At 45.5% G+C, this 15,701-nt stretch overlaps 1 protein-coding gene across 9 annotated transcripts in view; it reads left to right on the forward strand.

The window, feature by feature from the left end:
• Positions 1-15,701, forward strand: part of RIN2 (Ras and Rab interactor 2) — a 232,766-nt gene that overhangs the window by 184,373 nt on the left and 32,692 nt on the right. For all 9 annotated transcript variants that reach the window (XM_034641492.1, XM_034641491.1, XM_034641494.1 and 6 more), the window contains 3 exons: positions 5,847-6,039; positions 10,162-10,273; positions 13,943-14,015. In XM_034641492.1, coding sequence (XP_034497383.1) covers positions 5,847-6,039; positions 10,162-10,273; positions 13,943-14,015 — 378 coding nt within the window. The remainder of the gene's footprint in view (positions 1-5,846; positions 6,040-10,161; positions 10,274-13,942; positions 14,016-15,701) is intronic.

Here is a 15,701-nt window from a genome sequence, read left to right on the forward strand (position 1 = left end):
TGTCATTTGTTTGAAAAAAGACTGGATTGTAAAGTCAAAGTATAGTTCTCCTGTGTGATTTTGGGACCCTGGTCATTTTTAGCTGCTTTGATAGGTCATGCCATCCTCTGGAGTTGTGGATTAGGGCAAGAAAGAGCATCATTTGAAAAGTCTGCTGCAAATTATTTTTCTCTGAGATGAATTTGATTCTGTAAAACTTAATAAATGTAGACCTCGTGCCTTTCTGCCCGTCCTATATTAGAACACGCTTTCTGCAGTCTCTTGCTCTTGTCTAGGCTTTATTCCCTTCATTCTGAGAATGAAGGAAATAAAGCCAAGTGGAAAGCGTGCTCTCCTCCCACACGCAAAAGATCCTTAAATTGGGTGTGACCAGAATGTAGGTGTTGCGGGAGAGCCTTGTCCCCCGGAGTAGGTGTAATATCCACGGGGCTGCTTCAGAGCCATGAGGCCCCGGTCCTTTGGCATGAGGGCAGAGAACAGCATCTGAGTTGCCCAGAGAATGCTCTCTGCTCCTAGAGGCACATTGGTGGGGCATTCTGTGGTTTGCCCAGTATTTTTACATGTGGGTGTGGGTCTCACTGAATCCATACCTGAGCTTTATCTCCCCATAAAAGCAGGGCTAGGTGCTTGGAAACAGTAATAACAGTTGAATAAATAAATGAATTTTATACTCGTAAACCCAGGGAGATGGTAGACATTTTCCCCAACCTATTATTTTGAGACATATCAAACATCAAACATAGGATAGTTAAGAATAGTACTGTTCACCCAAATTTACCAGTTGTTGAATTTTGCCACATTTCCTTTACCTCTATACTCCCCCCACACACTTTTTTGGAGGGGAATGAGAGGCTGACCATTTGACACTTACTTTCCAACATTTTCACACTTTGACCCTAAATTCTTCAGTTTGCATCTTTTAAGAACAAGAGCATTTTCCTGCATAAATAAAAGTATCACACTCAGGAAATTAAACATTATTACAGTGTATCTGTTATACACCCTTATTCAAATATCCCCAATTGTCCTTTATAGCTATTTTTTATTCTGATGCCGTATGTGATCAATTCTGTATACTCAATAGAGTTATCTCTCTTATGTCTCTTTATTCTCTTTTTATCTATAATAATCCCACAGCCTTTTAAAAAATTTTCGTGACATTGATAATTTGAAGAGTTCAGGCCAGTGGTTTTGCAGGAAGTCCCTGAATTTGGATTTATCTGGTTGTTTTTTCTTGTATAGATTCAGGTTAAACATGTTTTGGGGCAGGAAGATGACCTAGATGTTATTATAACCTTCTCAGAGCATATATCGGGGGGAGTGCATGATGTCAGGTGTCTGTTCACTGGAGGGGTTAATGCTGATGGCTTGATTCAGATGGTGTCTCACAGGGGCGACTGGGTGGTTCAGTCAGTTACATGTCTGCCTTCAGCTCAGGTCATGATCTCAGGGTCCTGGGATTGAGTCCCATGTCAGGCTCCCTGCTCAGCGGGCATCTGCTTCTTCCTCTACTCTGTCTCTAGCTCGCTCTCTCTTTTTTTTTTTCTTTTTTAAATATTTTATTTATTTACTTGACAGAGATAGAGACAGCCAGTGAGAGAGGGAACACAAGCAGGGGGAGTGGGAGAGGAAGAAGCAGGCTCGCAGCAGAGGAGCCTGACGTGGGGCTCGATCCCACAACACCGGGATCACGCCCTGAGCCGAAGGCAGATGCTCAACCGCTGCACCACCCAGGTGCCCCACTAGCTCGCTCTCTCTTAAATAAATAAATAAGACCTTTTTTTTTTTTTTTTAAAGATGGTGTCTCACAGATTTCAGCATTGCCAGGGTACCTTTCCTCTTCATGATCAGTAATCTTTGGGCAGATATTTGAAGACTGTGAATGTTCTGTTCCCTAATAATCTTTCACCAACTGATGTTGACACCCATTCTTTCTTTTTTTTTTTTAAGATTTTATTTATTTATTTGACACAGAGAGAGACAGGCAGTGAGAGAGGGAACACAAGCAGGGGGAGTGGGAGAGGAAGAAGCAGGCTCCCAGCAGAGGAGCTTGATGTGGGGCTCGATCCCAGAACGCAGGGATCACGCCCTGAGCCGAAGGCAGATGCTTAATGACTGAGCCACCCAGGCGCCCCGGCACCCATTCTTTCTTATATCAGTTCTACACCACGCGGAGGCATTATTTACCACTTGCTGATTGGAAAGACAAAGTTCAGAAGGGGAGGTGGGTCTCACGAGCTGGCCAACCATGACCATGTCATCATTAGAATCTCCTGATTTATATCACAATGATTTATCTTTTATAAACTGCTCGTTCTTTGCACCCCCCTCATATGTGCAGGCAGGCATCTGTTTTCAGAATCACTGGTTTCTATGAATCTCATCAACTTCTGTTTTAGGTTGAATTCCCTAGAAGCAGAGCCCAAGGTGTAGCTTCTTGTGCCATGATTTACGGAGATAGGGTCTCTTCACATGCAGCCCGTGAAGGAGTGAGCAGTGCAGTCTGGGATGAGTAGGAAACCAGGTGGAGATTTGGGGGCAGTTGGAGGATAACTGCAGCCAGATCCCACAGGGAGCTCTGCCGCATACACAGCACCCGGGGTTGCCTCACCTTCAGGCAGGAAGGCCGTTCCTCTAGGCCCTGTTTCGGTATGTCATTAGCAGTGCATCTGTTCCCAGGGGAGCATGGAACTTTCCAGGTATGACCAGGACGAGGGGGCAGCCAGCACCCACGGCAGCGGGGGCTTGGGTCCCCAGTCTGGTAAAGGGGAACTGGGCAGGGCACCAACAGCGTCCAATACAGATTTATTTCCTTTATTAGTTCTTTGCTGAAGGTTGCCTCTGAGAAATGCCAATCTGTCTTTTTTGTTCGTTCTTTCAATCTCTCTTATAATAATATACTATAAACCTCAAATGTCTGACTGGTAAAGAAAGGTGTTAGCTTAGTCATTTGCAAAGACAAGACCTAATTTATGGTTGCTCCTTGATGAAGCCTCATGAATCTTATTTACTGTCTTATTTACTGTCTTCCTGTCTGGGCCCAGGTTTTTTAGGCTGAGGTTTGTTGTCAGGACAAAGACTTTATCTCTTGAACAACTGAGGTGTCACGGGATGTGCCCTTCTAAGGAAGGAAGAAGCATCCACATACTTACCGCACACAGGAGTGTTAGGATTGCCGTGTTAGAGATGGTAGAATTTGCTCTTGGTAAAGTATTACCAGGCTGAGACGGCAGGGATGGAGGGCTTACTTAGGTTTGGAGAATTCTTTCAGGGGCATGTTACCACTGCACCCCTCCCCCTGCAAAAAACCACCCCACCTCATTGGTTCTGAGTTCAAGTGTGCATTTTGCTCTTAGACCTCAAGCAAATGTTTCTCGGACTGCAGCATCAGCATCTCTGGGGCTTGTTAGAAATGCAGAGCCCCCCCACCCCCACCCAGGGCTGCGGAATCAGACCCTCTGGGGCTGAAACCAGGCATCTGTAGCTTAACAAACCCCAGGAGATTTCTCTCTTAGGCTCAAGCACCAGTCCAATGCAGTGGTTGTAAACTTGCCTGCAAGCTGAAATTGCCTGGGGAAATTTTTAAAATTCTGATGCCTTTGTCCCACCCCAGATGTCTGATTTATTTGATCTGAGGTGCAGTCTGGCCATCAAAACATGTTTAAGCTCCAGGCAATTTTTATAGGCAGCCAGCGTTGAGAATCACTGCTCTAAAGTTGCCTCGTTTACTTCATGTGAAAGGAATTTTAACACCAACTTCATTTTGAAGAGTGTGCTCTTACAGCTGTAAAGATTCGCTTCAAAATACCTGGAGGCCCTGGAATGGCATTTGGAGAATGAGAACCTGCTCTTTTTTGGCACAGATTCTCCCATCTGGAAAGTTGTAGCAAAGGCAAAGGGAAACTTTAAGGGGAAACCAAGTGTAAATCTTGAGTGGAAGCATGAGATTCTTCAGATATGTAGAAAGTCAAGAACGTGCAGGGAAGACATTAGGATGGGGGTCTCTGGCTAGCCCGTGCACTGTCCTTGTGGGTATTGATCCTGAGCCTGCTTACCCAAAAATGATCACCTTAGGTTGGCTTCTTCTATATTCAGTCCCTCCTCTTAGGAGTGGAGTGGTCCACATAGAAAGAGCACACTTTTTTTTTTTAACTTTTTCCCACTCTTGCCTACCATTTGGCTTTATCACCATCATTCTCAATGTTGACAACTTCATTCAGGCCACACATTTGGGTTTCTTTGGGTTTAGATGTTTGAAGACCATTTGAACCCTAACCTGAACTTGCCCCTTCCAATGTGAATGATCAGGTCTGATCTTTTTCACTGGCCACTCCAGGACCGGTGTTGATGTCCAGCTCATTGAGAGCCAGGGTGTGGTAGAGGGAAAGAGATGCCAGAGCCAAACGCTCTTAGATTGGAATTCCCACCTGCTCACTCTCACCAGAGGCGTATCCTTGCCTTGCGCAAGTGACTCAAGCAGTCTGGGCTTCCCTGACCCCCCTCTTCATTTTTTAACACTGGATTCCTGGTACCTGCCTTTGGGGGCTGTCTTAAAGGAAATGAGAGAATGTTTGCAAAGGGCCTGGCACACGATAGACACCACATAGATACAAGCTCTCCTGTGTTCATGATCTTACTTGTTACCTGCAAAGTTGGAAGAACACCAGACCTCTTGAATTTCTAGCTATGCCATTTCATGGGTGTTTATAATTCTGGAAAGCCCAATATCTTCTTGGGCTCCAGTTTTCTCATTCATAAAAGGGGGATTACATACTCAGTCACAGGGTTAGTGTTGGCACCAAAGGCAACTATGGAAATCAATATATTTTTTTAATTGAGATTTCATTCACGATTAGACCTTAAAGTGTATAATTCACTGGTTTTCAGCACATTCACAGAGTTGTACAGCCATCAGCACATCCCAGTCCAGAACATTTTCTTTACCTCAAAAAGGAATTCCATACTGATTAGCAACCACTACCCATCCCACCCCCACCCCCAGTCCCAAGCCACAACTAAACTTGCTGTTTCTCTATTTGTGTCTAGTCTAGATATTTTGTGTAAGTGGAATCACACGATATTTGTCTCTAGCTGCTTCCACTTAGCATGAAGTCCACAGTTCATCCCGTTTTGGAGCGTGGCTCAGTACTCCATTCATAAAAAAAAGAATGAATATTATGACTGAATAAAATTCCATTGTATGGATAGACCACATTTCATTTATCCATTCATTAGGTGATGGAAATTTGGGCTGTTTCCACTTTATGGCAATTATGAACTTATGTTAGTGTAATTTTATAAATAGCACAGCATTATTCAACTGTGAGGTTTTATTACAAATAATATTAGTAATAAAAATGCCTAGATGTGTGAAAAGAAACGAGATCCAGTTCATTTGGGTACAAAATGAGTGTGCATGAGTGAGTGTGAATATTTTGTTTTTGCTTTAAGAGCATGCCATGGTTGTGCTTATGATATATGCTTTTGAGCCACAGGACCACGTGCTTCCATATGGGACATAGCATTTAGGGTTCTGCGCTAAATGGTTTATGCCAGAAGACAGACTCAACAGCATTCAGGATGTTTAGAACCTTTGGAAACTGGGTTAGAAACAGAAGGTCTGTCGGGTCTGTCCAGTATTCTGTTTAATAGTATAGTTACGGAGTGAGAGCTAATATGGCATCTGCCCCCAGAAAGCTTTCAGGCTGGAGGGGAAGACAAATGAGGTGGATATGAAAGATGGAGTATGTGCGAGGACAGGTCTAGCCTAAAGACTGGAGGATGGTCTCCTCGTCAGAGAAATGGGGCTGTGGCCATTTAACTCCTACCAATTCTCTTTATCCTAGCATGGTAAGACACAAGGATGATGGCTATTCCGAAGAAAAGGATGTGAAGACCTGTCCACGGGACTCTGGCTATGACAGCCTCTCCAACAGGCTCAGCATTTTGGACCGGCTTCTCCACACCCACCCGATATGGCTGCAGCTGAGCCTGAGTGAGGAGGAGGCAGCGGAAGTCCTCCAGTCCCAGCCTCCAGGGGTAAGACTCAGAATCTCAGGGAAACAGGTTGAGACAGGCAGGGGTGCTGCTTTGCTAAAGAGAAAGACTTGGAGTTCCAGAAAGTTCTTCCTAGGTTGTAGGGACCATGGCTTCCAATGTGCACCTGGATTGCAGTGCAGGGGGCTTGTGGGATGTATGGAGGCAGCTCCAAGGGAAAAAGCCCTTCACAGTTTGTCTTTCTGTCTTCATTGGCTAAGTTACCGAGGGAGGTCCAGGACTGGGCAGGGTGACTGGGCATCTGAGTAATGAGGAAGGTCCCTGGCTGAAGGGCCTGGGCTGACTTCTTGGGCCTCAACACTGAAGGTGAGCCTGGTTGTGGGGTCCTCAGTTGCCCCTGATACTTTTATTCTGAGCCTGGGAACCCTGCCAGGGCTCAGCCATGCAACTTGGGACTTCAAAAGTTCCAAAATTCTGTGTCCATAGACTTGTCTGCTCTTGCTGCTGATGTAATCCTGTTTCTCTTGGGCTTCCTCAGTGGCTTCCCACAGGGCTCAGTGTCCAATTATTTTTCTTCAGCTACTGTCTACCCAACACCAGTCAACACCAGTCTCCTAATCAAGACCACTCCACGACTCTATAGAGGTTCCTCAAAAAATGCCACTCAGTGATTGGTGTATCCTGTGCTGTTCATTATGGTAGGCACTTGCCCCATGTGGCTATTTAAATTTGCAGTAATTAAAGTAAATTAAAAATTCATTTCCTGAGTTGCACTATAGCCACATTTGAAGTGCTCACTAGCCACGGATGGCTGGAGGCTACCATATAGGATGGTGCCAAACATAGCATGTTTCCAGCACAGAATGTTGCATTGGACAGTGCCTTTGTACCGTACCTGCTTCCCAAAAAAGGATGAATACAATAAATCACAGGTAAAGTAAGACTTGGAACAACTCATGACAAGAGATAGAAACTAAGAAATAGATGGCGAAGCAAGGGGAAAAAAGGGAAAAAAAACCCAAACTCCATCATAGCTTGCTGAGAATGTTGTAGCAGTTGGCCACAAAAATAAACTTTTGAGTTTCCTATCAGCCAGAGCCTCACTGTTATCACTTTTTGACTCATAACTGAGTCATTGTTTCTCATCTGACAAAAACAGACAGGACTGAGACTTCTGTTGGAACAGGCTCAGGGTGACGAGGTGCAATATTTGATCATCTTTGTGGAATATTCCTTGGCCAGCATGCCAGGTCGTTGCCTCTAGTCTGGGTCTGTACGATCAGGAGCCATGTCTGTGGGGCCCCTTCTTTTTGGAGGTTGAGTTGTCTGCTCCTGCATTTCTGCATGAAAGTTCTGAAGGGGGAGTTTGCCCTGTTGCTAGGCAACAACTCCCTTCCCTGCATGGCTTCCCTCCCAGCACAGGGCACGTCCATTCCTGCTGAGACCATGGGGAACAAGTCAGGTGGAAAGTTCTGTCTGTCTACCTACTTGATCCCTGGACAGGACCTGCCTGACGAGATAGAGCAAGATGAGGGCAGGCTGAGGGCAGGTGGAGGACAGGAGCAGCATGGATCAGGAGAGGCCAGAAGGCACCAGAAGCAAGAAGGCTGAAGAGAAGGAAAAGAAGGTGTGAGACGAAGGAAGATTTTTTTTTTTAATTTTGTACTATGTTATGGTATTCACCATACAGTACATCATTAGTTTTTGATGTAGTGTTCCATGATTCATTGTTTGCATGTAACACCCAGTGCTCCATGCAATACGTGCCCTCCTTACTACCCATCACCGGTCTATCCCATTCCCACCCCTCTCCCCTCTGAAACCCTCAGTTTGTTTCCCAGAGTCCATAGTCTCTCATGGTTCATTCCCCCTTCTGTTTGTCCCCCCTTCATTCTTCCCTTCCTCCTCCTACCGATCTTCCTGCTATTCCTTATGTTCCACAAATGAGTGAAACCATACGATAATTGTCTTTCTCTGCTTGACTTATTTCACTTAGCATAATCTCCTCCAGACCCATCCATGTTGTTGCAAATGTTGGGTAATCGTTCTTTCTGATGGCTGAGTAATATTCCATTGTATATGTGGACCACATCATCTTTGTCCTTGAGACAAAGGAAGATTTGAAAGTCCAGCCATGGTATCATGGGTCGTTGGGGTGCCACCGTCCTTAATTCATCTGCATCCTAGGACAGGAATCAGCAAACTTTCTGTAAAAGGCCAAAGTGTAAATATTTTTGGCTTTGTGGGCCATACAGTCTGTCAGAGCCTCTCAGCTCCACCTTAGACAGCATGTAAATGAATGGGTATGGCTTTGTTTCAATAAAGCTTTATTTATAAAAACCGGCAGCAGGATAGATTTGGTCTGCGGGCCCGACTTTACCAACCCCTGTTCTAAAGCTGCAGACATTCAGGAAATAAGGTTGTACTCTCTCAGATCCCCAAGGTTCAAGTAGATCCCCACCTGCGCAAGGGAATAATACTTCCACTCCGCCAACCAACAGCTGGTTCCCACCAGTGCTTTGGGCTTTTGTACCTCACTGGGATAGGGTTTAGGAAACATCTGCTTCAGTTTTCGGGTGTCCCAGAAACACTAACTCCCAGAACTGGCTATTAGATGTATTCTATTCCATGTCTGCCTCCCTGTGGGTGCTGGGAGAGAATACAGAACTCAGCGGTCTTCCTGATTTTCCCTCTCAGCAGACACCCAATCCCTATAACCACCCTCCCACTCTCCACCCAGGTTTTTAGAAGCTATTGACTGGACATATGGAGGGAAGTAAAGATTAGGTGAAATAATAAGAGTAAGAGAGCAGAGAGCATGGTGTCTAAATGCAGAGGGAAGAGAAGTGGTTACAGAAACAAAACAGGATAGGATCCTTGGAGAAGGACCATGTACTCCATCCAGAAGGGAACCAGAACTCAGCCAGGCTGTCCCACTGCACACTGTAGGAGGCACCATTTGATTTGTAGCCTAGGTAATTGGTGCCCCCTGGAGTTGTGCAGTGCCTAGGGGTACAGGGCATACTTGCCTCTGCAGTGTTGGAGGCCAGAATGGTGGCCTGAAATGGACAGTGGGAGTTGGGTTGGTTTAAAGCACATGTCTGAAAACAGTATCAGAACCTGGAGGGAGATTGTCACAAGTTGGGGCAAGTCAGGTGTAAATGGACCTGTAGCTCCAGTGTTGGCTGCGGTGTACCTCAGAGCACACCTCCCCACGTCCCTAAGAGGGCAGCCAGTTTCAGCTCCAGCAGTTGTCACCGTACCTGGTGTTACCATATCATCCTGTTTTCCAAAAGAAGCTAGAAACTCAGATTTTAAAAACCTGCTTTTTCACTCTTGGAAACAAACTTAATTCTCTTTTCTTTTCTTTTTTTTTTTAAGATTTCTCTATTTATTTGAGAAAGAGATCATGTGCAGGGAGGGGCAGAAGGAGAGGGAGAGAAACTGCCCGAACCACCCAGGTGCCCCACAGATTTATTTATTTATTTATTTATTTTAAATATGTTTTTTTTTTTAAGATTTTGTTTATTTATTTGAGAGAGAGACAGCCAGCAAGAGAGGGAACACAAGCAGGGGGAGTGGGAGAGGAAGAAGCAGGCTCATAGCGGAGGAGCCTGATGTGGGGCTCGATCCCAGAACGCCGGGATCACGCCCTGAGCCGAAGGCAGACACTTAACCGCTGTGCCACCCAGGCGCCCCAGCTCCCCACAGATTTAATTTTCTCTCGTAAATACACTCATGAGCCAAATTAGCCAGTGAACTCACAACTCACCTCCTATGGTTTAACCATGTTACCCATGATCAGAATCGGGGTTTCATCAACCATGATGCCCATTTAAGACACGGGCTAGAGAACAGGTAACATGAGCTATAAAACAATCACCAAACTGAAAATGCTTCTGTAGTCTAAGGAAGCATTAGTGTCATGGAGAAGATTCCGTCAAAGGGAAAGTAGGATTTCGTGGAAGCCAGTTGTCAAAGGAAGGCGGCTGTGGCATGTTTGTTGAGAGTCCCTTTTGCTGGCAGGGGAGAGTCCCGGGTTGAGCCTTGTGGTTTAGTTATGAAGGGCATTCTAGTCATGGACACCAGGTGTGCAGGAAATCATATGCCCAGCTTCTCACCTTCTAGATATTTCCTAAGCTTGAATTTTTTTCCCTCTGCTAGATCTTCCTGGTTCGTAAATCCACCAAAATGCAGAAGAAAGTTCTCTCCCTTCGCCTGCCCTGTGAATTTGGAGTCCCACTCAAGGAATTTGCCATAAAGGAAAGCACGTACAGTAAGTGGTCATGGGATGTGAAGTCCTGGTTGACGGGAGGGCCTCTGGTCGTCTGAGCAAGTGGAAGTGGACAGAGCTTGTGCTCTGAGACAGACAGACATGAGTCTGAGTCCTGGCACTGTTACTTCTTCACTCAGTGACTGGGCAGGTAGCCTACCCTAGGAGCCTTGGTTTGCTTATCAGAACAATGGGGAGATCACAACACTAGGGAGCTGTTAACAGTTTAATTAAACAGCCTGCCAGCAAAGCATGCAGCCCACTACTTGGCACATGGCAGGCTGGCTTTCTTGCTACCTTCCCAGTTAAGAAGAGCATGGATTTGTTTCCTAGGTTTGCTGATGACTAACCCACAGAATAAGCCACAGTGATTGGGCCTTTTTATGGGATGTCATGCGAAAGCATATGTCTGCCCATCTTTGTGAATTACCCTTGAATGGACATGTTCCCTCCAGACAATCACTGTTCAGTCATCTATGAAATGCAGCTAATCAAAGGCAGAATCCAGCCTTCTGAAAAAATCAACGAGCAGAAGTTTTGAAGGGAGAGTGGTAGCTTTGGTTTTCTTCTGCTATTCCACAATCACTGAAAATGTGAAGTCTCGGGAGGCCATGTTTTAAATATAAAAGGGAACACACAGAGCTGGTGTATGCCAGCCTCCAGGAAAGGATCCATAGAGACTCTGTGCCCCAAAGGGGAAGGCTTCATTGAAAGCACAAGTTAGCAAGCTGAGGAGGGAAGGCCAGGAGAGGTGAGTTTGGAAGCCTGGCGACTCTCTCAATAGCAAGACTGAGACCAAGACGTTCTCTTGCTTCCCAATTTCCACCTAAGCAAGACTCAGTCCCTGTGTTTGAAGAAACCAAAGGCACTGAGGTCAGTTTAAGGGCAGGCAAGGTATTGTATTCCGCCCAGAGTTCATAGTCTCACTGAACCAAATGGCCTTCATGGAGTCTAGAGGAGACATTTCTGGCAAAAGTGAAACCTGTGGCCTCTTTGTGGTCAGCCTCAGGTTCAGCTGTCAACCCGGGCCTTGTGATGTGTTTCCTCCAGGCTCTGCAGGTCACTGATGCCCAGGGAAACCTCCACGAGTGACCCTGGTGCAGGGCTTATACCGGTTTACTTGCATGGGGTGATCACAAGACAGACTGCAAACCCTCCATTCTAAAGACAGTGGATCAAATTTTAAGTGAGGGAAGCAATGCTGACGTGGCTCTTGGAAGTTGGCTAGCCAAGAAGTGATAGATCTAACTGGGTTTTACATCCCTTCTAGTATCTAAAGTGAAGCATGATAAGTTAGCCTGGAAGTCCTCTCTTTGCCCCCCTACGGTAAATACAGTTAGTGTTTGCACTTTAAAGCTTTCTTGGCATTCATCTTGGATTCCTCCTGGCTAAAGATTTTTCCTCCCTATAGTGTCAAGATTTGAATCAATTCCCTCTTCCTATCCGGGGACTTACAGTGGTTGAAAAAGTCTGAGGAAGCATTCCCTTGTAACTAGTTACCACGGGTCCTGGTGCGGCCATGATGGCCCCTTCCTGGCCAGGGCCTGGCTTCTCTGTGAACGGAGGTGGATTGAGAAAAGAAGGACTTTCTAGGAAAACAGATATTTTGTCATAACATCTGGACAATATGGTTTAATAATAAAGACCAGCTCATATTTGTATAGACTGCCTTCACAGGAATTACTCCATTTTTTAATTTAATTTAATTGTATTTTATTTTATTTTTTTAGATAATAAACAGACTTTACTTGCATAAATGGTATTATGACAATCAAAAGTGCCCCCACAAGTCTGTAAGACTAAAGGCACATGAGTACTATACTGTAGTTATAAAAGCTGCTTCCCACAGGGGGACAGGTAATAATTCTGAAGCCATTATACATGTATACTGGACCTTACAATGAAGTAAATGATGGCAGGTGGTGGGAGCCATGATTCTCACTATTGGAGGGGGAGTTTACAGGTAAATAAGAGCAGGAGACTAGAATGATCCATGTGGTAAGGATCAGTGTTGGAGACATCAGTAAGAACCCATGTTTCTCTTGATATAGATACAGATGGTTACATACAGGGAATATTTGTAATTATGATGTATTCACACAGGTTAGTATACACTCATATATTTCTTTGGTCTGTCAGCTGAGAGAATAACACCTAAAAGAAACAATACCCCAGTAGCAACCAGCACACCTAATGCCCAGGTCTTGGTGTTTGTTTGTTTACTTTTAATTTTTTTTTTTTACTTAAATTTGACTTTGTTAACATACAGTGCAATATTGGTTTCTGGAGTAGAATCTGGTAGATTCATCACTTACATACAATTACTCCATTTTTTTAAAGATTTCAGTTTCCTCTCCTACCCTTCTGGGAGAGAGGGAAAATACTGTTCTTGTCCATTGTACAGATGAGAAAACCAGGGCTCAGAGAGGTTAACCTACCCCACATCGGCTCCCTCCTACTTAACTCATTAAATTGTGGTGCACATGTATGTTTCTGTTTCTGTCTGTCTGTCATGGTGTATGTGCAGAGGCATAGGTGTGTTTGGGGGTGCTATCGAGATACCAAATAAGCAAACTAAGACAACGTATGCAAATCACAAGCAACACAAATGAGGATATGAAGTGTTATAAGAGGGAGAAAAATGCATCTGATTGAGGAATAGAGGAAATCTCCACAAAGCTGAGGCTTCTTGGAATGTTTTTGGAAGAATGACTGCCTGAGTGGCATTTTGGCTGACACGGCATGAGGAGTGGTTGGCAAATACAGAAGTATTTGAAGTCAAATCACTCACTGTCCTGCCATTTGGAAGATGTGCAAGATGGCTCAACATCTTGCCAGAACATGGTCATTGGAAAGCTTGTGCCCTTGGTGGTGGCAGTGGTGGCGGGGGGGTGCTCAAGGTAAGTGGGTTTTAGAATCTTCCCTACTGAATTTATCCAAAAGCCAATTTACTGGAACCTTGTGTTTTCCTCCAAGCTTTGTACTCCTTTCGCCCTGTGTCTTAACCAGAGGTGGTTTGTTTTGGAAAAGAGGAATGTGATCCAGTCGATCCACCCAAGGAGGGTCAGTGGCAGTGGGGACTTTGGTGTTTCCCCAGCACCGTTGTATGCTCATGGCCTCTCATGCTGACCTGAGTGGCCCCTTGTCCCCTGCTCAACTTTGTGTTTGAATTTTTTTTAAAGAATTTATTTATTTATTGGGAGAGAGAGAGAGAGAGAGCGCGCGCCTGCAAGCAGGGGGAGGGGCAGAGGGAGATGCAGACTCCCCGCTGAGCAGCCCCAAGGCAGGGGCTCCATCCCAGGACCCTGGGATCATGACCTGAGCCAAAGGCAGACACTTAACCAACTGAGCCACCCAGGCACCCCATGTGTTTGAATTTTTTTAAAAAGATAGTTGTGCAATTTGAGCCTGTGCTGGTCTGTTTACCAAGCACTGGAGCATGTGCCCCGAATGAGTCAGGGCCTGAACTTCTAGGCCATGGACTCTTTAATGGCCTCATTCTGGGTGACACACATCCTCCCCACAGCTGGTTCTGATAAGCCACACGGTAGTAGTTGGTTCGAGAGCACAGAGATGGTCCTACACATGCAGCAGACAACACCAGAGGGCCTTTTCTTTCCCAGAACAATGCTCCAGGACACTCAGCTGGTTTCTGAAATCTCTCTTTTGCAGCTTTTTCCCTGGAAGGCTCAGGAATCAGTTTCGCGGATTTATTCCGGCTCATTGCTTTCTACTGCATCAGCAGGTAAGACCTTTTCACCTCTTACGAGTTCAAGCACCTGATTAATGCGTGCAGTATAAATGGGCCTCGGGGTTTCTTGATGAAAGCTGGGCAGAGGGATCTGGGAGGCTTACTGCCTATGAGATGTCCCTGGAAGGATTGGCTACGGAATTAAAACAGTCACCAAGTCCCCTCTGCCAGGCTTAAGATCAATATACTACCCTGGCCCCTCCAAATTAATATGTCCGTGTCTTCAAGCTATTCCCATGGCTCCTTTCACCTAGACCCATCAAGCAGGGGAAATACACACACATGTACACATACACAAACACACAGAAAGGGACTCACGATGCAGACCTGTAACATAAAGGCCCCTGATAATGTTTCTGAAAACTCTCCAAGGGATGCAGTTCATGCTAGAAATACAGCCTCCGTAAACCAGCCCATAAATCTTGCATCCTTGTCCTGCGGGCCCACTTCGTGCTCATGCCCTTTTTGTAACTAACGCAACTGTGTTAGACTACAAGTCGTTCAGCCCCAAATCACCATGTTAGTGTGGGGAGGCTATGAGTTGTTGAAGCCTCTCCTCTTTTCTTTCCTTGCTAGCCATCATAGTTTTTCAAATGGAGTGCTCTTTTGGTGCTTCAGAATCCACACTCTTCCTCTGCAGAGACTGATGTTGCTTCCCCATAGGGCCGCAGGGCTCAGTTGGCCCCCTTGGCTTCTCTGTGTGCCTGTTGCAGACAATGGAGCGCAGACAGGCATGCATTCCTGGGTTGTTTCCAAAGATCATGTCTCACAGCCATCCCAGTGTGAAACAAAGAAGCTTGTTTGGGGTTCCTTTCCTTTACGTCAATTTAAGGATCAAGCCCGGCTCAAAGACAGAGTTAGACGTTTGTTGTACCTATTGGGTTAGACCCTCCCAGGGGCAGGCACTGAGCTATTGATCCCGAGACATCCCCAGGCTGGCAAAGCCACACAGCCAATGCCCTGAGGGTGGGGAGGCACTTTCAGTGGGGGCATCCAGGGCTGATAACCCGGAGGAAGAAACCAAGGGGTTCATCTAGAGTTGGATCCCGTGGGCAAGAGCCCTTGGCCTGTGTGAGGAAGAATATCTGCTGCCCAGATAGAAGAAGAAGCCAGTGCAGAAGCCCTCACCAGCCCCAGGAAGCCACACCTGGTCTGGTTTGAGGCCAACCAGTTCCCAAAAGTGAATTTCAACACTAACATGTTGATCGGAGGTGAAGTTGGCCAATGCTTACTCTTCAGAGTTGGCTTGTTGACTATCCTGTTGTTGTGAAAAATTGTTACACCTATATAGCAAACAAAAGATACCATCTCTCCCCTCAGTATTCATAATGGGCTGGTATACCTGCTGTCCAGGGCTGTTTGATAGTTGAGGAAGATAAAGCACATGAAAGCCTTCTCTACACTACAAAACAAGATACCAATATAAGGTGCTGATGGGAAAATCCCCACATTGACATTCTGTGATCAGAGACCCCTGAGACTCATTAACCTATTTTGTCCCTCAAAATGCAAAGGTTCTTCATGTTTTTGTTTCTCCTCTAATGCTTTATGCTACTCGTTTACCCAAATCGATGTTCTTAGTCATCAGTACTTGATTTGACCCAGTCTGACCACAATATTTTTGAAATGTTCTAGTTGGTTACTGGTATGTAAATGTATCCACATAGGGAAAGTGGTTGG

This window comes from Ailuropoda melanoleuca, chromosome 13 (genome assembly GCF_002007445.2).
Source record: "Ailuropoda melanoleuca isolate Jingjing chromosome 13, ASM200744v2, whole genome shotgun sequence".
Classification (NCBI taxonomy): domain Eukaryota; kingdom Metazoa; phylum Chordata; class Mammalia; order Carnivora; family Ursidae; genus Ailuropoda; species Ailuropoda melanoleuca.